At 40.6% G+C, this 24176-nt stretch overlaps 1 protein-coding gene across 8 annotated transcripts in view; it reads left to right on the top strand.

Moving 5' to 3' along the window:
• Positions 1–24176, top strand: part of OSBPL1A (oxysterol binding protein like 1A) — a 77631-nt gene that overhangs the window by 27766 nt on the left and 25689 nt on the right. For 6 of the 8 annotated variants that reach the window (XM_075744232.1, XM_075744229.1, XM_075744231.1 and 3 more), the window contains exons 15-16: positions 153–259; positions 21709–21871. In XM_075744232.1, coding sequence (XP_075600347.1) covers positions 153–259; positions 21709–21871 — 270 coding nt within the window. Of the gene's footprint in view, positions 1–152; positions 260–2778; positions 3219–16186; positions 16469–21708; positions 21872–24176 lie in introns of those variants that run through there. The other 2 variants (XM_075744233.1, XM_075744234.1) reach the window with 2 other exon arrangements.

Consider the following 24176-nt stretch of genomic DNA (forward strand, 5'->3'; position numbering starts at 1 on the left):
AGTGCCGCTTTTGCTTGCCCTTTCCTCACACAGATTTTACAGGCACCAGCCTTCCTGTAGAATATGAATGTCTGTATTAGAGGAAAACATAATTAAAAGAATCCTGTATCTTACAATGTCTGCCTAATGCTAACAACCTTTTGTGCTTTCAGGAATATCTTCTCCCCTCCTGCAAAAAGTTGATGTGGTCTCTGAAGTATCCCAGGAAACGTGTGAGGCACTGACTGACTGCCTCAACCTATTCACAAGGCAAGAAGGGGTATGTATTGTGCTGTGTGGGTCTATAAAGGGACTGAATAGTTTATTTTGCTAGTTCCTTGCTTACCTGTTATAAAAATAAATGCACACCCCCATTGAACTTCATATTGTTGGTAGGCTGTCTTTTTGCATGCTGAATGTCTGAGGAAAACCATGCTTCTAGAGAAAGAGTAGCTAAGTTCCTCTACAAAAGGGTATCTTAGTATTTCAGTGTTGAGAAGAGACTCAGATTTTGCATACAAACTATTGCTTGTAAAGTTCAAACTGAGTGCTTGAATTGAATAAAGCAGTTGCTTTGCTGATTTGAAGGCTAAAATATTGAGAACATTCATCCTTTTTTTGTGCTTGCTAACTGAAGTGTTGAACAGCGTTGCTTCTGAATTTGTTTTTCAGGCCATGTGCTTAGTGGGTGTGCGAATGCAATCTATTGAACTGCTGGCTTTCCCAGTGACAAATATCTTGCATGGTGTTAAACATAATGCAAATACTTCAATCTGGAAGTATATGTCAAACTGATTAATTCCTGGGGTAGGAGATCTGGTATTTTTCTCCCCTCTAGAAGATACCCTAGTACCATGGAATAAATTTGTCTTCCTGTATTGTGGTAACAGTAATCCCTCAGTTAAGCTCTTGTTGTCGTCAGTAAGCTGTGTTTCGAAATGAGGTTTGTGTTGGTGCTGTTAGTCTTCCAGTTATTTAACAGTGAGCTGCAAACACTGGCTCCATTGTCTAGGTTTCGTTCAAGATTTTTTTTCCATTCCTTTCCCAAGCCTTTTTGTCTCCAGTCACAAGTCTTCTAGACTTACTTGAGTCAAGCTCTAGCAGAGTGGAACAAGCATTGGTTTTTTACATTGAGGTTTTTTTCTTTAAGAAAATCTAATATTACAGTTGCCAGTTCCATTTGTGGATGAGGGGGCAATTGTTACAACAGTGGGTGTATGGTGTTAGTATTCCTTAATTGTGTTGGCATCTTGCTTCAAGCCAGACTAATATAGCTTTCCAGAGTAGAGTGTGGCAAAACATATGGTGAAATTGTAATTTCACCTTACTTGAACTTGGACAGTCTCAGTAGGTGTTAGGCCTTATTTCAATCTGGAAGCACATAGATTTGGGCACAGAGGGATAGGCTGAAGTGTGAACTTGAATTTCCACCATAGCTAGTGAAAGCAGTCGGTCATGACAGGGAGAAGATGTGATCCTGGCGAGTTTTGTCTTGGTATTTTTAAACTTCAAGCTATTGCAGTTCCAGAATATAATGTATGCTTCTAAAGGTGTCATAAGGGAAAATTACAGCAGCAATCTCTTTCTAAGACTTGAACCTTTCCAAAAGGTTATGTTCCTTGAGCATTACTGTTCTTAAACCCACAGCATTTGGTGGTGTTGCCTTCTGTAAGACAGGGCCCTGTTCTTTGCCATTCAGTGTTGATTTCTGGACTGTAGTTCTGTTTGCATTCCAAAAGCAATATTGGGTTCTGCATTAGCAAGTTATAGGACCCTAATTAAATGCTTTAATATTCCTTCCAAGTATATTGAATAGTAAAGCATAACTGAAGTATCAATCTCTAATATAAAAACGTGTTTAAAATACTCTTTAAAAAAAAAATATTTCAGCGTTTTGTTTCTCTTCTGATCATGATCTTGATAATGAAGTTAAGGCTTAGGTGTTGTAAATGTTTCAGAACAACTGCCATGAATCCTCTGCTCTGGCAATAATTGGCTGCTGTTAACTTAGAACTGCCAAACTACTTTGAGGAAGGATAACTCTACAACTGTTGTTTAAAAGCTGCTTTCCTGCCTGTCCTGTTGTCTCCAGGCCTCTGTTCATTGTCCACCAGACAGTTTGACTGCAGCTTGTCTTAAAGGGACTCCCTGGTTAGAACCTCTTCTGAGTAGAGGAATGACTTGCTCCACAATACCTTTCAACTGTATTGTGCATCTCCCATGAAATCTGGTTCTCTCTAGAACAAACATGTTCTCAAGCTTGGTACCTTTTTATCTTGCCTCTTTAAGGAGAATTCTTTTCCTGTCTAACTTAAATTGTCAGCATACCAGAAGCCACTGCTTGACTAACGGGGAGACCCTGCTAACTTAAGGGTAACCACAATGAACATGCTTTTTTTGCCTTCTAGTGAAGACGTTTTGTTTTGTATTGCCCATCTCTGCTGTGTAAATTGTAGCATGATTGTGTACTATGCAAATGAAACTCAAGGAAAAAGAAAAGATGGGTTCAACTGTCTTCCACTTGCGTTAGAAATGGTGCAGCAACGTGATATCCAAATGTTCCATCTGTCCACCGCTTATCCTTTCCCCAGCGTGGCGTCTCCCCCGGTGCTGCCACCCGTGCCGGAGAAGGCGTGACCTCACCGCTCCGCACGGCGGGAGCTGCTGTGACGCCATGGGGGGGGGGGGGGGGGGGAGCGTCCAAAAATAACCCACTGCGGCGGGGCTCCGTGCGGGGCGGACCCGGCGGGCTCTGGGACCCGCGTACCCTGCGGCTACGGCGGGGCCGCCCCGCGCCCGCTTGGGGAGCGGCCAACAGGCGCCCCGGCGGCGGGGCGGGGCAGGGGCGGGAGCGCTCGGCCTGTCAGGCCATTTTTAGCCGGGCTGGGAGCCGGCTTGCCGCCCCGCTATTTCGGGTTGGTTGCCTCCGCCCCCTTTCCATCCCCCTGCCGCGCTCGGCGGGACCCGCTGGCCCTGGCGGTGCTCGCCGCCGGGGCGCGGAGCAGTGCGCGGGTTGCGCGGGGCGGGCGCCACTCCCCCGCCCTGCCCTGCGCCGCGCTGCGCTGGGGCATCCGCCCGGCTCCGCGGAGTGGTGCAAGGTGAAGGGGCCGCCCGCTGCGCTGCCCGGCCCCGGCCCCGGCCCTGGCCCGGCAGGTGCCACCGCTGCAACCCAGGGCGGCTTTCCCAGCCGCGCGGGGCGAGGTCTCGGAGCCGGCTGCCTTCCCGAAATCGGTTCCGCGGTATGTAGTGTGCGTGATGGGTCGGGGTTTGGGGCTTGTTTTTTTCCTTCTTGACATTGGGGCGAACGCTTCAGTGTCAAGCAGAGAAGGTAGAGGTGAGCCACATACACTTTTTGCCGAACAATTAAAACATGTTGAGGGAAAAACACGATTGCTTTAATCTCGGTGTTTATTGAGGCGTTTGTGTTGGAGCTAGTGCAACTTGAAACGTTTTCTGCAGTGACTTTGGCACAAGGTTAGGAAGTATTGTTTCAAAGCAGGACTTCCCTTGTACTATTTCTAGCAGATACCAGAACCTGCATTCTAAAAGCAATTTGATTCTAGTATTTTTTTATTCAAAGGTATCTTTGTATAGTTATAGGAGAAGTTTAACTTAAGGTTATTTGCACGCTGTTATCTCTGCTAGATTTTCTGGGTGAGTTTAAAATTTATCTCCACTACTCGAGCTATGTGCACTGAAGCTGTATGAAACTGATAGGAAAGGTGTTCTTTGAAGAATCGTTTGTGGGTGGTTTTTTTTTTTTTTTCTCCTCAGACTTGCTTCTTCATTAACTGGTGCTGGGTAAAGTGTGCTGATGAGTATCTTGACTCAGGATCCTAAGTTTCACTTTTACCATCAAAGGTTATATTTAACAGTTAATTAAGAGCTCGTATTGCATGAGTTTAGAACAAATAGCAGTTGTAGGCTGACTCCATTTGTAGCCTGTTTGTGGCTTTGATCAGTTGTAGGCTGACTCCATTTGTAGCCTGTTTGTGGCTTTGATCTTCCTTTGTAGGTGTTGTCATTCTTTCTAGTTTGGGTTGGTTTAGGGTTTTGGTTTGTTTTTTTGTTTTTTTTTTGAAAAGGGTATTTGTTTACAAACTGATGAAAAAGCAATGAGATAAGGGATTCAGGAAAGGTTTCTTCATTTCTTGGATTAAATGAGTTGTACACTCAGCTGGGTAGAACTTGTCATTATAAATTAAGCTTGCCACTTTTACAGAAACTTTAAGGTCAAAATACTATGGGTCATAGTCCTCGGATTTAGTTATCTTTACCGTGGCGTAACATGCTATCTTTTGTATGTATAACTGATGTACTGTAAATAAAAAATGTGCACGCAGTTCAACTAGCAATACTAATCTCTAGAAGTTCAGTGTACTGGCTTAGTTTATTTCATATTTCTTAAAGATAGCAAGATTTCTTAAAGTCTCTGGGTGTTCTTGTGAATGAATGCATGCATGCTCTTTGGGATACAAATAGTTGTCTTTAATACATGTCTGGTTTGTGGTCTGGGAGCTGTGTGAGCTCAGACCTACTACCTTACTGGATTGTGAATGAAGAAGGTGCCTGTAAGCTGTGGCCAGGTGACTCCTTAATGAGACTTTTTATTATGTGTTTCTTTGTGGAGGTGAAGGGCAGCAGTGATGACACTCTGCAGTCAAGAGACAACTATTGATATGGGCAGCCTGAGCAAATCTGTCTACAAAAGTCCTGGAATCCATCAGCAGTCCTTTTCTGCCACCTGGCAGTATAGTCTTGGCTACATTAACTTCTGTCAGCTCTTGGGAGCCTTTGGTGTGGGGGAGGGAGAGATGAAGAGGGGGTGAGGGACTCTATTAAAATCAGGGAAGCTAAAAAAGAGGTTAATTTTATGATTTCTGATTTAAGGGGAAGGGATTATGTCTTGTCTGGCTGTTGTACTAGACCTAGAACGGTAGAGTCCTTGGCCCCTCAAGTCGGGGGGGGGGGCCTTTTTTTTTTTTTTGCTTCCTTTCAATCGCTGGAGCACAACACAGCAATTCTGTTGGCCTTTCTGTTCTGTAGCTCTTGCTGAAAGTAGTGGAAATCAAGGCAAGACTTCAGTGTGTTAAGGCCTGTAGGCAGTGCCCCAAACAGGTGAAACACTGTTCAGTCTGTAAACTTGGGGAAAGGAGAGCGGTTTTCAGACAGCTGATAATTGCACTGGGCACAGCAAGAGGTATCTGGTATTGAGACACTCCAGGTGTGCTGCATCAAGAAAACCTTTATTGGCTGTGTGAGTATCTGAGTTGACCCTATTTCTTCCCCTCCCCTCCAAATGAGTAGAAATCTACTAGAAATATGTAGTGTAACTTGAATCTTGTTTGAAAGTAACAAGTTAATTGGAAGGTTCTCTATGCTCAAACAGGTGCCCAGGTGAAGAGTGGTATTTTTCCCTTACACAGAAGAACATGTGATATAACGTGTTGCAGAATGGCGTATAGGCATGGCACGTAAGAAAACAAAGCTCCTGACAGGGAAGTCATTTGGCAGGTTGTTTATCCTGCTAGAACGTCAGCGGTTCTCGTCATGCCTCAATGATTCTTGCTGTACCAATTTTTGAGTTCTGAACATGCAAATGTCTTTCTGTGCGAAAGCTCTAAAGATGAGATATTCAAATCAGAGGAACTTGATAGTGAAATGTTTGTAGATGGCATAGTGTTCTTCCTCTAGAAGCATTTTCTTTCTGCCACTGTACTGCAGGCTTGCCGATAGAAAGCTAACTACAGGTCTGTGAAGATAACATCCTTATCAGTAGTATGTAAAGGAAACAGTTTAGTAAGTCCAAAGTATCTGGGAGATAGGGGAGTTAAAGAACATAACTTTTTTTAGAGACTATCCTAGAGTAGCCAAGACTGAATAGGTCACCAGAGTGGGCAGAAAAGCTAAGCAGCAGCCCAGATGGAAGCTTGTTAAAATAACAAATACTTGGACTCTATTCAGGGAAAAGATAAGTAAATATGCCTTTCTTTCATAAAAAAAAAAATGCCTTTCTTTTATAAAAGGATATTATGTGTGTTGACAGAATGCTTATGTTTTGAATCAGTTGACAAGATCCTTCGTTTAGTGGTGTATACAAAAGGCTTCTGGATGGCAGATGGCCCTGGCTGACTTAAGGATGCCTGGATATTACTATAGGGCAAAAGAGGAATGCTGCTGGTCTTTGTAGAACAATAGGGTTCCAATGTTGGTTTTCTTTCCTTAAGAGTGTGTACTTAAAAAGTTAAGATTTTTCCTTGTAGCTGGTGATATATTTGAATATAATCTATTGGCAAAGTGACATACTAATTTCTAGCGACAGGGAAACTCTTGCTGACTTGTATCTCTACGAGCCTGTGTGAAAGCTGGTCACACAACTTGTCTGAAGGTGTTCTCCACTTGGTACTGCATTGCTCTACTCCAAGCACATTGCTAACCTGTTCTTGCACTTTCCAGAGCGGATTAATGCTTTTTCAAAGCTTGGCTTGTAGTGGTTTTTGAGGTGGTTTTTTTGTTTTGTTTTGTTTTTTTCCTTGACAGTTGTTAAGCAGCCTTGTGTAAACTAACTTGGAATCTGTTCTTGGGCCTCTAGGGAAACACAGTGTAAAAACATATTAGTTTGAAATGAGACCACTTCTCACTGGGCTTTTGCAGCTCCCACTCTGAGTTTTACTTCTGAGGTTTTGTCTACAAGTTCTTTGGGGCCTTCATTTTTTTAATGCAAAAACACGGAGAAAAGGGGCTTAGCTGAGGCTGCAGGGAGGAAAGATCAAGCAGCAATCCAGTTTAATGGAATAGTATTTGATATAGTAAGCTTCTAAAATTGGAATTAGTAGTTCTATTTTCTGTGAATGTATTTGAAAAATGATGCTCGTGTCTCCATGTAAGCTGATGAGAGGAACAAAAACGAAATACATAACATGGAAATTTTCTTTCTGTATTCTTGCTACTTACTGCTATGCTGTTTGTTTTCCTGTCTGCCATGCTTGGAAAACAAACCTAGAGTGAGAAGGGTGCACACTTCTATCCTTCTAGTGTCACTGTGATTTCATAATGGCATGTAAAGCTGATCAGCTTGTTTTCAGTGTTTTGGCTTAATGTGTATGTGACGTGTTTTGGAAGAATGGCTGAACAGCAGAGTTCTAAAACTTGCTAGTTCCCAGACAGCCAGTGTATTGTCAGCTAAGGACTGGTAACATTTCAGGACAAAAATGAAGCAGCAAAAACCAGGATTTAAGGCTGAACCTCTATACATAGCATCCTACTTGTTAACTTCAGGATTTTATGTGCAAGTGTGTGAGATACTTGACTGCAGTGGCAGTCTGGCTGAGTGGTCTGGTTCTGTCTCGGCTGCATAAAATATAATGCTGAACTGGATGACTGTGGTCGCAGACATCTACTAATTCTCTGGACATTCTTCTTGACCTTTCTTTCTTGAAACTTAGGGATTTTATAATGCCTTTTTCCTTGTAAAGCTGATAAAAGCTAGTTTCTTAGAAATATTTTTAAATTATTATTCTACACACATGAAAAACAAATTTAATGTAACCTGTCCAGTACTGGACATTAACACATACTTGTGAGGGAGATATATTTAACTTTTTATTACCCATATGTCTTGTGTGGGGTTGTTTTAAAGGCATTATCCTTTAAGGCATTGTGTCACTTAACATCGTCTAAAATCATCTTAAGTATGCCATGTTGTAGAATTTTTGGCATGTTTTATTTGGCCTCCTTAAACATCAGCAATTTCAGATCGCTTGCCTTATGGTCTAGTAGGCTGCTCATGTGCAATTGTGTAGCCCTTGCTTGAATAAAGGAGGTTGAGTCTAAAATTTTCTGCTGTTCTTTGCTGTGTTTTTAGTTGGTGTATTTTAGTCACTACTGGTTCCATGAAATATAGAGGTCTTCTAGCTATGAAGAAAAAAATGGATGATCTCCTATTTAGACTGTGCTAGTGTATGTGGGAGGGTGTGTTGTGGTTTTTTGTGGGTGGGTTTTTTTACTTCACCTGGCCAAAATCATGGCTTTTCCACCAAACCTGCTTTTTTTACACTTTTTTTATTCAATGACTACTCAGAGCTGATACCATTTTCATAATAGAGGTAAGCCATTGTGGAATTTGACCTCTTCTCTGATTTTTAATCTTGAACTGAATGTGTACTTGTTGGCCTCTCTCTCCCCCCAGACTGCCAATGACTTTAAAAGCTTTTTTGGTTTTCATATTAATATTCACAACTATGTTATCTCTGCTGTGCTGTCCAGTGAGGAAATGCATTTGTATGATGCTGGCTGCTGAGTCACTGAGATTATCACTAGAATTGGTAAATGGGCTGTGTTTGGAAAGTGTTTATGTACTGAAAATCACTGGTGTTCTAAGGGGTTTTTTTTTAGGTTTTTTTTTTTCCTTGAAGGTACATTGGAGGCCTGGTCATCAAGGAACGTTAGTAACCTCTTTCTCCAAAGAGTGCTTGTATTGTTCTTAACATTACCCCTTTTTAAATGCATCAATAATATACTTTAAAAATAAATGTGTTCAGTGTTATGTACAAATGGGAAATGCAGGCATATGCTGTCCTACAAGGATAGTTGATAAGCGCACGCAAAGCGAATGATTCTCCATTTATAGTAAAGAGCCGAGCTGAATGTCGCTGCAAAGGAGTGGTAAGATAGAGGGCCTCTTACAAATGAAGTGTATCTGTTTGTTGTGAACATCCTGAAGAGTCCAGTAAAAGAGGATGTCCAGCTTTGATGTAAGGTTAGCCCTCATCTGAATATCTCATCTTTATAGAGTGTGTTTGGGAGTGACACCTGTGATGTTCTTGCTTTGCTTGCATAGCTTTATGTTAAGGCACTTGTCAGGTAAACACAGACTCAATCAGTGTTTTTGAGTAAGGATGTTTTCCCTCCTCTCGTACTTGTCACTGCTACATTATTAATGTTAAAACTTTGACATCAATACAGTATCTTTTGGATCCATAGGTGCACTACAAGACTTTGGCTTTAAAGCATGCTTACTCGAAGGAAGCCTGCAGTGTACATCATAATGTAGGGGGTCTCCTTAGCTTAGAAGTAGAACAGTTTAATCACAGAAGTAGACTATAATCCTTCATCTGCTTCAGAGAGTTTTGTGCTGCCAAAGCCACACTGTTTCCACAACATAAGCTTGTTCAGATATGTTGTTTGACCCTTGAATAGAAATACAGCTTCCTCTAAATCTTGACATCTAATAGTGTTGCTGTTGCAGGTCCCTTTCTTTGAGTCAAGAGCTACGGTGAGAGAAAAGTTAGGGAGAATGAAACTACTCTCACCTTGTCTGGAAACACTCAGTTTAATTGTCCGGAGCATCAGCCTCTAGGCCTTGTGCAGATCTACCGTAGCAGAAGAGCATCTGCAGAAACTTGGAGGGTTCAAACTGATAGATGTGAACAAATGCAGCATACACAGGGTTTTTTATCATTGTGGTGGGAAATAATGTTAAGTTGTCAAGATAATGATGTAGCTCCTCTAGGTAATGTGGTAATCCATATATGTAAGTAGTGTATATCTTTCTGGAAATGCCAAGATAACTGTTAACTGTAGAAGTATTCTGTGCCATGCATGCAAATTGGATTGTCTGTTGTTCTGGTGAAACACCTTGCTTCAAGGTCAGACAAATCAAATTGACATGAAAATGAGCTGACTGAGCCTTTAAGATGGCTTGAAACTTTATAGACAGTTGCATCTGTGCCTATGGATAGCAGAAATCTAGTTTTGTCTGACCTGTATCTCCTCCAGCTCTGAAGCCACATTTCAGGCTAACAGCTAAACTCTAATCTCATGGAATAACAAAATGGTTGAGTTTGGAAGGGACCTCTGGATGTCCTCTGGTCCACCCCCACTGCTCAGGCAGTCACCTAGAGCTGGTTGCACAGGTCTATGTCCAAATGGCTTTTGAGTACCTCAAAGGATGGTGACTCCACAAACCTTCTTGGCAACCTATGCCAGTGCTCGGTCACCCTTACAGTGAAAAAATGTTTCCTGATGTTCAGAGGGAGCCTCCTGTGGTTTAGTTTGTGCTCACTGCCTCTCGTCCTGTCACTGGGCACCACTGAGGAGAGCCTGGTTTCATCTTCTTTGCACATTCCCTTTATTATAGATTGATGAGATCTGCCCTGAGCCTTCTCTTCTCTAGCCTGAACCTCAGACACCCACACAGTAGCTAAGAGGCAGTACAGTACAGTAGTTTTAGACAACTTCAGGAAAGCATGTGTCACAGATCAGCTGATAACATATGATCAGTGTGTTTTTACTATTGTCTTTGCTCCCACATACAACTTACTGTTTCTTAGATTCAATGTGTCACTCTAGGCTGTTGGATACTGCTTCAGCTTGGGGTGAGAAGAACTCTTGGTGTTCCTTTAGACTTAGACTTTAATCAAATCTACCTTCTAGTTTTATTCTAGCAGCCAGTGTTTTTTCATAGAATCATAGCATAGTCGGGGTTGGAAGGGACCTTTACAAGCCATCTAGTCCAACCCCCCTGCAATGAGCAGGGACATCTTCAACTGGATCAGGTTGTTCAGAGCCCCATCCAACTTGACCTTGAATGTTTCCAGGGGTGGGGCATCTACCACCTCTCTGGGCAACATGTTCCAGTGTTTCACCACCCTCACTATAAAGAATTTCTTCCTTGTATCTAGTCTGAAACTACCCTCTTCTAGTTTAAAACCGTTACTCCTTGTCCTATCACAACAGGCTCTACTAAAAAGTTGGTCCCCGTCTTTCTTGGAAGCCTCCTTTAAGTATTGAAAGGCTGCAATAAGGTCTCCCTGGAGCCTTCTCTTCTCCAGACCGAACAACCCCAATTCTCTCAGCCTTTCCTCACAGGAGGGGTGCTCCAGTCCTCAGATCATTTTTATTGGAGAAGTTCATAAAAGAGCTTACTAGAAGTTTAAGCTGGGGCAACTTCTTCCTCTGAACTGTGGATGCTACTGGATTGCATATTGGGTAGTGATAAGTAGAAGATCTATCCGTAAATTGCTTCACTTCAGTGGTTAGTATCTCAGGGAGAAGCAGGCTTACTTTATCTACTGAATTCATCTTTAGTTTCTTTTTGCACAAGAAGGATCTGAGTAGCAATGAGTAACACACTGAATTCTTGCAACAGAGAAAGTAAAAACAACAAAGACCACCCCCAGATAAAGGCAAAAGTGTTTGAGATCATTCATAGAGAGATGATCTGTTTCACTGAGTGAGAATATTTGAATTATCTAGCTGTTCTGCATGTCAATAATGTCTCCTTGTAATATATCAGTAGGTATCATGTTTTGGGATGATCGTAGTGGTTTTAGGCTCTAGCGATTAATTTTTAACAAAAACAAGAACTGGGAGGCAGTATTTCAGATTTCATTCTCAATATGCAAATGTCTCTGCTAATTTCATCTAAGGTTGTGACCTTTCAATTTGGATTTCTGTAGCCCAAAGCATAGTTATCTGTCTGCCCTAACTGCCAAATTAACTTACATATGACATAGTCTAATTTCAGGAAATGTCTTAAGCCTACCCAGGACTTAGCTGGTGTCTGTTGGCTGTTGCCTGCTTAGAGGTGAGGACAAAACAGTGTCTCAGAGGAAAACTGTGATTAAGAAGAGACAAGCTTCTTAATGCTGCAAGTCCTCCTAAAATCTGAAGTGGGTTTTTTGCATTGGTGTCTATCTATGAAGTCTGATTGTTTAATATTGGAAAGTTGAGAAGAGCCTGTTCTGGACTATGGCAAATGAGAATGTTTTCCAAGGTGGATTTCATTTGGAGATCAGAACTCCAGCACTGCATTGTGAAACTCACCGTCAACTTCTGGCCTATGTAGGAGGTTTTTTTATTTTTAACTAGTTTGGTTAGCATCCAAAATGAAATAAAAACTAGCAAATCTGAGTTTTTCATTAATGCAGAACAACTGTGCAGCATGCATGTTTGTTTTGGAATTGCTTTTTAAAAACCTTGTCAGTTATTCTTCATGAATAATTACCAAGATTCCCAATGCAGAGCTTGTAGAACAGACAACCAGCTTCAGAAGTGTTAATTTTTTAATAGGAAGCTGTTTTCACTCTGAGTCAACAGTGCGTCCAGTTGTGTAGCAGCATTAGTAAGCCAGCAAGAGCCAACAAAAAAGTAAAAACATGACAGTTGCTTCAAAGAGAAAACATTAATACACACATTCGCTGTGATCCAACTGGGAAGAAGTGTGGGGGAGAGGATACAGAGGGGTTGATCAAAGTAATCAGCAGTGTATACCGAAAAATACTTAAGGGAAGTAGTTAGATCAAAACTGCCTTAAGATCTATTTTCAAAACAGTCCTTAAGAATAAAAAGGAAATGTTTCCTGTGTGCGTTCTTAAGAACCCTTACATCTTAAAGTCTGGTGTCTCTGTGAGACTAGCAAACTACGAAGATATTCAGAGTCTCTTAAAGGGAAAAGACGCAAAAAAAAGTCCCTACCATATCTGCAAACATGCAGCAATATACTGTTCTGGTCCTTTTGGCATCAGTGTAATAAATCAGCTTGAATGAGACCCTTAGTTTAGGTACAGTTACTTGTGGCATACACCTCTTAGGAAATAGATGCTTAATCTCACTAGGGGAGCAAAATAGGGTGTGGTTTGTTTTTTCTGGTAATCTTGTAGCTCTGCAATGTAGAATCATAGAATGGTTTGGGTTGGAAGGGACCTTAAAGATCATCTAGTTCCAACCCCCCTGCCACGGGCAGGCTGCGGGCAGGCTTGAAACGAGCTTCCCAAACCACGTACATCACTGCTGGTGTCATTCACTTGGAGCTCGTTTTGGCATAAGCTATTGGCAGATGTGAATAGCAGCCATGTTTAATTTCAACTTCACTCAGAATAGAAACAATACTGAACAGAAAATGACAAAATCAGAAGACTTTTTGTTTAAAGTCCTGATATTTGACTAATCACTATTATACTACTGAAACACGGGTAGGGACAGCATGCACTCTGGAAACTGGCAACTTCTGCAGCTCTCCAATCTAAGTTGACTTCAGGAGATTTATCAGTTTACTGTTAAATCGTCCAAGTAAAATGTAAAAAATCAGATAATTTTGAGAGGAGGACTTGGAATTGGCGTTGTCTAACTTAAGAAACAAACCAGAATAGCTCTGTTAAGTCTTGACCGGTGCAGAATCACTTTGAAGAAAGCAGTTTCTCTGGTAGAATAGCTTAAACCTAAGCTTTTAAGCCAAACCATCCTTCTAATCTGCAATCAGCAATGAAGTCTTTGCAGTTTTTTCACTCCTAGATGGATTCTTGGCTCAGAACTGCAACATTCTCCACTAGTTAAAACTGTGGTGTTTCATCAACCTCCAAATAAACAAACTTTGACATAGCTAAATGTGGAAACAGGAGAGAGGGTAAGGAAGGCAGCAAGCTCCATGCTGAGGAGGAAGTGTTAGTGCCTTAGGAGAGAGAAGTGGGAGGCAAACGGTCTTTGTGCCTAGCATGTGGATAGTTCAGAAAACGTTCATCCAGGCAGTCTTGAATTATGATTCTTTATAATAGACTTGTGTGTTGGAAGAAGTGTAGTGACTGCTTTCAGCATCTCTAGCTCTTCTCTTGAGTAACTGTTTCTTACTGCCTTGATGTATGTCTGTGTTGACATGATCCTGCCAAAGTCTGAGTTTCTTCTGTGTGGATGATAGCTTGGCTCTTGCTTCTAGCAGTGGTTCCACTGTCTTTTTCTAAGTTTTATGGTCCTTTCCTTCATTAGCAGAACTTATTTTTTTTAATAAGTCAAATATAGGGAAATACTATAACACTGTACGTAGAAGAAGGAAATGTAACCTTTCTAAATCAGCCCTGCTAAACTCGTACCCTTGAACTTTTGAGGTGAATGTTCATAGTTGACTAACAATGCATCCTTGTGTTTATCTGGGGAATGATTGAGGCAGAGTCTTATGACTTGATTTATGAAGTCTTTGGTTTCTTCTATAGGCTTTGAGTTGGGATATAAGTGAATAGATTGCCAGGACTTCAAATTTATATGTATGGGGTTTGCTGGTGTGTATTGGGGTCTTTCAGCCTTTGTACAAAAAGGAACTTTATTGCTGGTCTTTCTTGTATATGGGTCTGAAAGAAAGCAAAATGTTATGTTAGTCTTCTGAGGTTTTTTTCTTCTTTTGAATTTGATGACCTCAGTACAATGTGGTATTTTGATGCTGTAGCTGTAGCGTCAGCTGGCCAGACTTACAAGATGAAGACTGATGCTGTCTTGTGATACAGTAAGTAACCCTTTACCTATCATCAGTGAGCTCAGTTTACCTCCTTGATTAACTCAGCACATCTTGTTTTGTATTTCAGTAGTTGCACCAGCAGTAGTTCAAGTCACTGGCAAGCGCTAACTACTCTGTTTTTAACTAGGGATCTGATAGATCTTTGAAGCTGGATAAATGGTAAACTTAGAGCACAGAGAGAAAAAACCTAAGCAAGAAACAATGGTTGAAGTAAAGCATGACTTGTTTGGATCAGTCCTCTGTACCCTGGGGTGTGAGCCAAGGCTACGGTGAAGTTTACAAGACGTAGTTTACTCAGCAAATGAAGAGTTATGATACAAAGCCTTAGCATATGTTAAGATAGGACTTCAGCATATGTTAAGAGAGCAGATGTTTTGTCACAAGTTCCTTGTGGTTGATGGTGATGGGGAGTGGTGGTTGAGTCAGCAGGGGGACTCTCTGGAAAAGCCTATGTGTAAACAGATAAGAACTCCAAAAGTTTTATATAAAATATTTACATGCTTTAGGAGTCTAGTGATGTGTTCATGAAACTAGTTGCGTCTGTTTGGGAACGCTTTGTTTTTGCTTTAATGTGAGCTGTCACACTTGCAGTTTTATGATACGTCATAGGAGTATTCATAAAGCACCAATTCCTTTCTCTTGTACTTCAAATACCTGAGACATGCTTGCAAAGAAATGTACTGAAACTAAAACGGTTCCTGTTTGGGGGGGGGGGGGGGGGAATAGGGGAGGATTAGGAGAGAAGCAGAATTATACATATTCATATCATATACTAATGTGTGCTTAGTGGGAGTAGAGTAGTCCCATGAGTAGAGGTAAAAAGCCTTTTTTTAACTTATTTTCTTTCTGGAAAACTTCCTCTATTGAAGCTCAAATGTGGTTAAAACTATGAGAACTCCACATGAGAGCAACTGGTTTCTGTTTTCACTTCAGTAGTAGCTTAAGCAACAACTTAGTCCTGCTTTAGGTAGCAAAAAATCTAAACTCCCTTTCTTATAGAAGCATATCTTCTAGAATTAGTGCTGTGGTAGCATGCTTTAAAGTTAGCTAACAAAATCCATAGAACTGTTCCATTTCTAGACAGATGTGCCTCAGGGAAGATATTAAAAATCTTCACGTTTCTTCCATGACGAAATGAAAAGGTAGGTTTTGTTCAGGACATGGAGGCAGACCTGACTCTTCTCAAAACTATGTAGTTCTCATTTTACATTAAATGTAAAAGAAAAAACAGATTTACTCAGTGCTAGTTTAAACTGGTCATCACAAAGAACTGGCTTATGCAAGGAGGCGCTAGCAATAGGGACTGTATTGTACTAACAGCAAAATTGCAACTATGTGAGCTTGTCTTGTTAGAATAGACAGTGTACATATCAAATTGTCTACACTGAGGTTGTGATTTGCACTGTTAGACTCAGATTTTTTGGAGAGGTTTTTGTTTGGCATGAAGATGACAGAAGGAGGGAAGGAATTTGGATTCCCAGTGCTTCCTGTGAGTAATTTTCCATAGCGTAATGTGTTACAAGGCAGAGCTTTGTAGGTTCTCTCTTTCAGCAGTTATGTCCTGTTGGAGTAGCTGACCCTGGAAACTTAACAGTTTCATATTAATAGATGTAGTGTGAAACAAATGGCAGGCTTGGCATTTACTTCATTAAAGAAAGCAGGATTACATTTCTTAATGTCAGGAGATGTCCACAGAAAACTGTTAGTTCTACTATAGCAGCTTTTTTCTATTTCCTTGGTTATGTGTGAATTGCCACCCAGGTGTTCAGCTACCCTTTCAGCTTGCTACTGAAAACGTGCACCTTGTGTCTGTGCTTCATGGCAAACATCCCGTAAGTGGTGATGTTTTGGGGAGGATGGAATTTCTGTGGCGGTTAGACAAAGCCGTTCATTTTGAAAACCAAAACTCTGCTTCTGAGTAGTCTGAGGCATTGTCACAGGCTACTTTCCTGTGCTCAGCTTACTGCAGAGCAGAGTTGGTACACAGCGTACTGACGCTCTGGCAGTCTGGCTTCAGATCCCCTGGTGGTTGCTATGTGAAAGAGGTGGTTCTTCCTTCCTACACAACTTGAAAGTCTGCATATTTTGGGCATTCTTATTCCTAACGCTGAAGTTGAGTGCTTTTGAAAGTGAAATTCAACTAAATCACACTGCAGTGTTGTGAAGTCTCTTTTCGCTTTCTGTCTAGGAGAACCTAGAGTTAAGGTATGCTGTCTTTTAAGTTACTTTTCTAATGTTAAAGGCAGGTAGCCCAACATACTGTTGAGGTGTCTGTTCTATGCCTTGCTTGCTATGTGTTGTTTGTTTTTAGGATTTAATTGCAGCTGCAATAGCACGTTGCTGAGATGATCATTTATTAGCTGGGCATACAGTGGTGTGACCCTTTCTTACCCTACAAAAGTGCCACTGTTGTTGGGCATTAATTTAAATTAAAAGCATCCAGCACCAAACAAAGCAAGTATTTTGTGTATTGTACTGAAATGTCTTCAGGATGGACAGAGAAGCCTTGGTTACAGGCTGAGCCCGATATAGTTCAAGACTTGAGGCTTTAAAAAAGACAGGAAAAAAAAAAAAGAAATAGTGGTGTGGTGCGTATTACTAGTCTCCCACCTACCTCATGGAAGCTGAGAGTACAGAAAGGGACGGGACTAGTGTTTGTTATGCACAGATAAGCTTTTTGATGTTTTGGAATAAGCACATGAACTTTCTGTTAGTAATATATAGTGAAGGAGTTAACTTTTAAGCCATGCTATTGTGCTTAGCAGGATTTCTAATAGCATGGAAAGACCATAAAAATGTCTGTAAATAGCTTGTTTTCCTTTTAAAAAATAAATAGTGGTCTGACCGCTTAAATAAATCAATTCTACTATTTAAACTCACAATTCAGTGCTTGCAGCCTGAAAGACTCAAATATTCTGGGAAGCTGTTGGAAGCAGATGCACATCCGTTAAACCAAAAGTGAAACCAGTTACCAGAACTTGGATATGAAACCTCTTCAGCTAGAGAAGTATTTTTTAAAAAAACCAAATTGTTGCACTGACCTAGATACTGAAGTCTTGGTTCTGTGTCAGTGTACCAGGTTATAGCTGTGCCTGTAGCTGTAAGGTTAATGCCTAATTGTTTACTTCTGAGACAAAGCTACTTTCCATCAGCAATTATAAATCTGAAGTTTCACTATAATATTACTCTTTAGAGAGGAGAACAAGACTGATCTTAACTGTCATTGTTTAACAGTGCAAGCACAAGTCCAGCTTTAATAACTGTAATTGCTCTTGTGCAGAATAGCTACTGAGAAGGGTAAGGTAGGAAGCCTGACCACTTGAAGACTGAGGACTCATCTGGGCTCATGCTGGGCTTGCTAGAGCACTCTGTGCCGCTGTCCCCATGAAGCTCAGTGGAAAGCTTTTAACGCTGATGGTGGCACCAGCATTGTGGGGACCAGTGACAGGGATCAAAAAGGTGGCAGCCGTTCCATAGCTGGAGGATGAGGAGCTGAACCCAGTACAATGTGAAATGCCATCTGTCTCTCAGCCCAGGCACCACTACTAAAGGTACAGAAACCACGTGGCTGGATCACAAGCTGTGCTCTACGCAGGCTGTCAGTAAACAGTCTCTTCTGATATTTTCCTGTGTACACTCAGACTGGATTTCCAGACTTGTGTATACACTGATACCTGCATCACTTTGTGATATTTACTACCTTATATAAGTATTCGTGTTGCTGTGTAAAATAGTGCAGTACTCGGCTAATGCAATTTCATGAAAGCAGATGGTTCTTCCACTGAAAAACGTGCATCTAGTTTAATAGACTGAAATGGGTATGCTGAAAGCAGTTGTGGTGTTCGTCATTTTTGCTAGTCTTCCTGCTTTATATATAGATCCTAAAGATTTTGTCTTAATAAGCATTTTTAAAACTAGTCTGGAGGTTCCTTCCGTAATCTTGCAGTTGGGTTTGTGTTGGGACACTGAAGACAGACAGGATGGGGGAAGGAAAAACTTTGGGAAAAGGGATAAAACTGAAGTGTAATCTCCAAAAATGGTGGTGGAATAGCTAGGAAGATGGAATAATTAACTTCAGAACTTAAGCATTGGCCAAGTCTTGTGAATGAAAAATAGAGCATGGCAAAATTATGCATAACAGCAATCTACGTACATTTTGGGAAAACCTGTCACTCAGTTGGTCAATTATATTCAATAAACTTACACTTGGAAAATAGTGCCAATCTGCCTGCATATTTCTTATTAAGCTTGGAAGAATGAAGTGTGTGGTTCTGGAAAAAAACCAAAACAAAACATCCTGCCTTTACAGTCAAATTACTGCGAGAAGGTTTTAGGAGGTGTATCTTGTCAATAATAAAAGACAAGGTGACAAAATGGTGGTATTGCTTAAAGCTGCTTTGTGTTTAAAAAATAAACAGTATGCTGACTTGAAACAATCCAGTGATACCTGCATTTTTAAGTAGAGTACATGAAGGTTGTACTAACTACATCTGCAAGCATTGCTTTTCTACAGGTGAAATCAGTCAAATAATCACAGCATGGTTTGGGTTGGAAGGCACCTTAAAGATCATCTAGTTCCAACCCCCCTGCTGTGGGCAGGGACACCCTCCACTAGACCAGGTTGCCCAAAGCCCCATCCAACCTGGCCTTGAACACTTCCAGGGAGGGGGCATCCACAACCTCTCTGGGCAACCTGTTCCAGTGCCTCACCACCCTCACAGTAAAGAATTTCTTTCTAATAACTAATCTAAATCTACCCTCCTTCAGCTTAAACCCATTACTACAGTAATGGTAGTGGAACTATTATTTTTTTGTTTTTTATTCTTCGTTCCTACATTGACACTGTTTTGGTGCTTAAGGGACATAGTGTAGTTACAGACAGTACTTCCAGACCACTATCTTCAAAGAGCTGCTGGTGTAAGCTCTTATCCTTCACTGAGTACAAGGCTGTAGAGGTTCGTAGAGCCGCCTCTAGGCTCTCTGAATGTGTGTCTGTCCCACAGGCTCAGTACCGTTGACAGAAGTTTTATATTGGACTTTCATCTCTGTCCCCCAAGTATTGAATTAAGGTTGCTTTAAAACCAGTTCATTCAGATATGAATGAACATCCCAAAGTTTATAAGCAACAAACTTAAGTGTGTTTTCTTTTTTTGTTGGCTTCTGGCTAGTGGTATGCTGCTTATGCAATAGATGAAAGGCTTTTTTTTGTTGCCTACTAGTAGTGTGTAGTTGCTGTACTAGTAAGTGTTTGGCAGCTAGGGAGCCTGGAAATACACAGAAAAGTGAACCTTACTGTAAAGCTGGCTATCTATTTTCCAAAAAGAGAATTTATTTCTAGTATACCTTCAATAATTCTGAATAGCTTTACATTATGATAGGGCAGAGGAACCTTAAAGTCAATGAAAGAATTTTTTGGGGGGGAGGTGTGGTATCTTAAGCTTCTCTCTGTTGCTTCTTGTTTAGTCACACTACCATGCTTTTAGATTATGCAAAAAAAAGGTTAATCTGGGTTTTGTTAGGTTTTTATTTTCTTTCAATTTGCTGTCAAATAACATTGCAACTTAGGTTTTTACCAAAATATTTAAATCACTCAAATCATTTATCAAAACAAAACATTAGAGCATAAAGGCATCTAATTCAATACTGCAAAAAATGGCAAATACCATTTTAATAACTGATATTACTTTGCTGCTTAATAAGAATGAAAAGTACCATTTTATTTTCAGTCCTCTCCCTCTCTCGGGAGACTGAAATACTGATGCTGTTTCTCTAAATGGGTGGTTCCTTAATTATTTGATAGCATCAAAATGTAACCCTTGCAGAAACTGCTTAATAAGAGATCTTTTGCAGTGGCACGTCTGATTTGTATGGAACATTGCAGTAATTGGCTTCATAGGTACTGTCAGAGTGAACTTTAAATGAAAGTGGCAGTAACTAGTCCAGACTTTTTTGTTTTCTTCAGGGTAAAACTATTAGACAGTAAGTGACTTACTGGTTTGATCGCTTTAAATTAGCAACCCAATTTTATACTCTTTTAATTATCATTTAATTGGATTGCCCCTTCAAACTCAGACCCTGGCAGCCAAATGAGCTGATGTAGTATTTGGCACAATTGAGGAGGTGAACATTTCTTCTATAAATCTTTCTCCAGAAGATATGTTACTGCAGCATAGACACTCTTCTCTGGAAGTGCCAAATCTGCTTTAATATTTCCTTTCTAGCCTCTAAATTTGCACCCCCCTCATTTGTGCGTGACTCTAAATCCGCTGTTTGAGTGGTTGTTGTACCTGAGGGGGCTGAAGCCTCCAAAGTAAAGCTTTAATGTAAAATGTAACTAGATAGGACATACGAACAGTTCTTAAATTAGATTCAAAAAGCTAATGTTGGTATATGTGTAAGTTGTTTAGGAAAGTGTGTAAGTTGTCCCTGTAACTGTTCCAAGAGATTAATTGTTATGTCCTCGCATATTCTTAGTGGAGGGGGAATTAGCGTTGCAATCTGACCTTTGAGAGTAAACTAGAGGACAAGACAAGCGTTGGGGATGCTTTTAAAAAGGGACTGGAGGGGAGAAAGGAAGAGAAAGGAAAAAAGCCAATGGTTTAGGGACTGAAGAAGTAGCACATTGAAGCCTTGCTGGGCTGGGAGGAAGAGGCCTTTCCTGAGCCTTCAGCTACAGCCCTCTCCCCTCCCTGGCAGAAAGAGGAGGCAGGAAAGCACCAGCAAAAAAAAAAAAAAAAGAAACCAAGGAGGAAAAAGGAAGGACATGTTGCTCTCCCATTACTAGTTCTGGACTCAAAACTTGGATAGCGTCATTCTCTCTGGAGCGGATTGCATGTGTGGGCTTAAAAAAAAGTCCACCATCTGGTGGCTGGGCTTCTTTTTTCGTCAGCTACTGGCTCCTCTGTAAACTGTTTTGGAAGCGAGGAGGGAGGGCTGTTTATATCAACCTTAAACTAGTTAATAGAGGAATCTCTTTTTTAACCTCCTGTAATCCTCAGGGTTAAATGTTTTCAGCTCATAGTTCAGTTGCTGGCATTCACATTTGCTCTGTAATTCAATTTAGATGATGCTGCTTGGCCCAAATTAGAGCAGACTAGTACAAGGAGCTCGGTGCATGTAGAAACTGATCGCTAACTCCATAGTTAAGGTCATCCAAGTAGGGTTGTAAATATTTCCCCTCAGTTTTAAGGTATAGTTATCTGGCTTGAATTCACTTGTGCAATTGTGATTTATTACTGTCATCTTATTTATCAGATTTCTCAACTACTGAAAATGCTAGCAACCTTATTGTCATCACAAAAATACTGTAATATTCTTATTAATCCGTATGGTTTCAATTCTAGCTGTTTGCCAATTATTTATTTATTAGACTATTTTCTGAATAGCTTCCGGCTACACATAGTTTGGAGAGATGAGATTTTATTCATACATGTATCTACTTATAGGTGAGGAATTTGAAACTGGAGCATGAGCAGGAGAAAAACAAGATCTTGTCAGAAGCATTAGAGACACTAGCTACCGAACACCATGAACTAGAGCAGTCTCTGGTTAAGGGATCTCCACCTCTCAGCATCATCAGTGAAGAGCAGTTCTATGATGCTGTTTCAGGTAAGTCATGATGCCCAGAATGTGAGTATGTAGCCAGCATGTGTGTTTGAATGCATTTGGGGGCGGGGGGGGGAGGGAGAGGGGATGGGAACAATCTCACTTCAAGTGAAATCTCTGTCTTTCTAATGTGGAACTAATTTTAAGAGAATGCTTCGTGTGCTTTATGAGCAGACCTGTGAAATTTTGGCTAAGTTCACGTGTAGAATCATATTGTTTCACCTTACCATGACAAAAAGTTACAAAACCACAGGGCAGTCATGACAGCTCTGCTTGGGTGACTACATCCTTTTTTTAAATAGCAAAACTTAAGGCTCCTGTTTTAGGAGATGTAACTGTATCTGGTAGTCTTCTGACTTGCTTTCTGCATGGTGGTGTATGTTTTTTTCTTTTGTTGTTAAGATTGGTCCATAAAAATCACTAATTTTGAGGGATAATGAGGTTAAGAAAGGCTTGTTCTATTTCACTTTTGTGTATGTTGTCACAGGTGGAAGAAAAGGATGAATTGAAATTCTGTGTACATTTCTGAAATATTTTTTCTTTCCCTCTCTGCTCTTCAGTTTAGTGTATTTCATATTTTTGTGTGCAAAACATGCAAATAGTGATTTTTGGAAAAGTCTGAACTGCATAAGATTATAGTAACTTGGCATTTGTATAGAGAGGCTGTACATAGCGCAGCTCAGTAATAGCTTTAACTGGGTGACCTCGTGGCACACAGCTTTCTGCAGCTGTGAAGGATATGGAAAATCCTGAGAGTGAACATAGTCTAACTGTAGCAGATAATTAGGTTGTGATGGCATACTTCACAGGCAAGTATGAGGTTACTTTTTCTGTGAGCTGAACTGTCTGATGCTTCTGACAGATGAGAAAAGCAACATTCCCAGACTGCTTGATAGGTGTTCTGCAATTCACATCTTAAGCAGAAAATAAGAACAGGCAAGGTGTGCTGAAGTATAGCTCTAGCAGAGGAACACAGCGTTAGTAGCAGTAGACTTTGCTGCTTGGCACAGTAACCAATTTATCAAGCCTTCAAGGAGGAGCAGAGATTGAGGAATGCTAGAAACAGGTTCCACAACCAGAACCAAAAGAACAGTTCTGCTGAAGGGCCTGAGGCTTTTTTGCTTGTCGTAACAAAGCAGAGAATAGTTGTTCATCTGGTGCTGCTGGAATGTAGTCTTTCCAGCCAGGCTTGCTTTGTGTGTATGAGAGAATACTCAGCTTTAAAGAGCTGTTGGTTTTTACATCTCATAACTGACCTGGTCTCTAAAGCTTTTTGAATGAAAGCATCCAAAGCCTCCTCTGTAGTTGGGAGAGGTGGTGTTTTGTCAGTTGAAGCTGCAAACAAATCACATTGAGTATAACTGTGAAACTTGTTAAACGTATGTATCTGTGTGTGTATATATATATTAAAAACTACATATATGTATAACACATGTTAATTCTGTCTCCTTCAGGAGAAGTTACTTGACATAATTCATCTTGATTGCAATTTAAATAATTTTCTAGGACAGACTCACTTTCTTGACTGTCAACTTCATCAGACTTGTGTTAAATTCTCTTCTCTAGGTTGTTCACATTCAGTGCTTTGCAGTGATTAGGGTCCTGTCTGTCTCTGAAGGTTTTTGGGTGAAGGGAGCTCTGATATTTTGGAGGGGTGGGAGCTAGAGAAAGGGAAATGTGACATGTTTTCCTGGCTGTTGGATGCATGTTAGACTTTCACCATTAGCACAAAAGGAATTAGTTTTTTGCAGGTCTGATTTGGGGTAGGGTTTTTGTTCGCTAATCACTGGGATCCTGGTAATGCTTGCTTTCTTTTTTGCGATGGCTGTGGAGTCTCAGCTAGAAGCCTTCTTGTCTCTATGACAAGAATACAGTGAGAGCAGAGGAGTCTGGCTCAGAGTTTGGGAATGGGGGTCATCTTTCTTGGACTAATGAGACAGGGGAAATAATCATAAATATTTTCATAACAGAGAGCAGTGACTAAGCCAAATTGTCAGAAGCTAAATACTTACAGTTCCTCAAATCTAAACTACTAGGGCTTTGTCTTCAAAGCTTTTGTTAAACCTGATTTGCAATCTGATAGTACTTTATTAAGTTAAATGATACCGATTCTGGATAAATAGACATATTAATGAATTATCTGAATTTAGGAGATTGAGCAAGCACCAATGTGTTTTAACAGGGTGATGTGAAAAGTTGCACTGTTTTCCAGTGGAAAAATGCCACTACTTTGAGAGTATTTTGTCTAGGTTTTTTCCTAGAGTATTTTTTCTGCCATCTTTTTCTAGTTACAGGTCTCTGAATTTTC

Source organism: Balearica regulorum, chromosome 2 (assembly GCF_011004875.1).
Source record: "Balearica regulorum gibbericeps isolate bBalReg1 chromosome 2, bBalReg1.pri, whole genome shotgun sequence".
NCBI lineage: Eukaryota > Metazoa > Chordata > Aves > Gruiformes > Gruidae > Balearica > Balearica regulorum.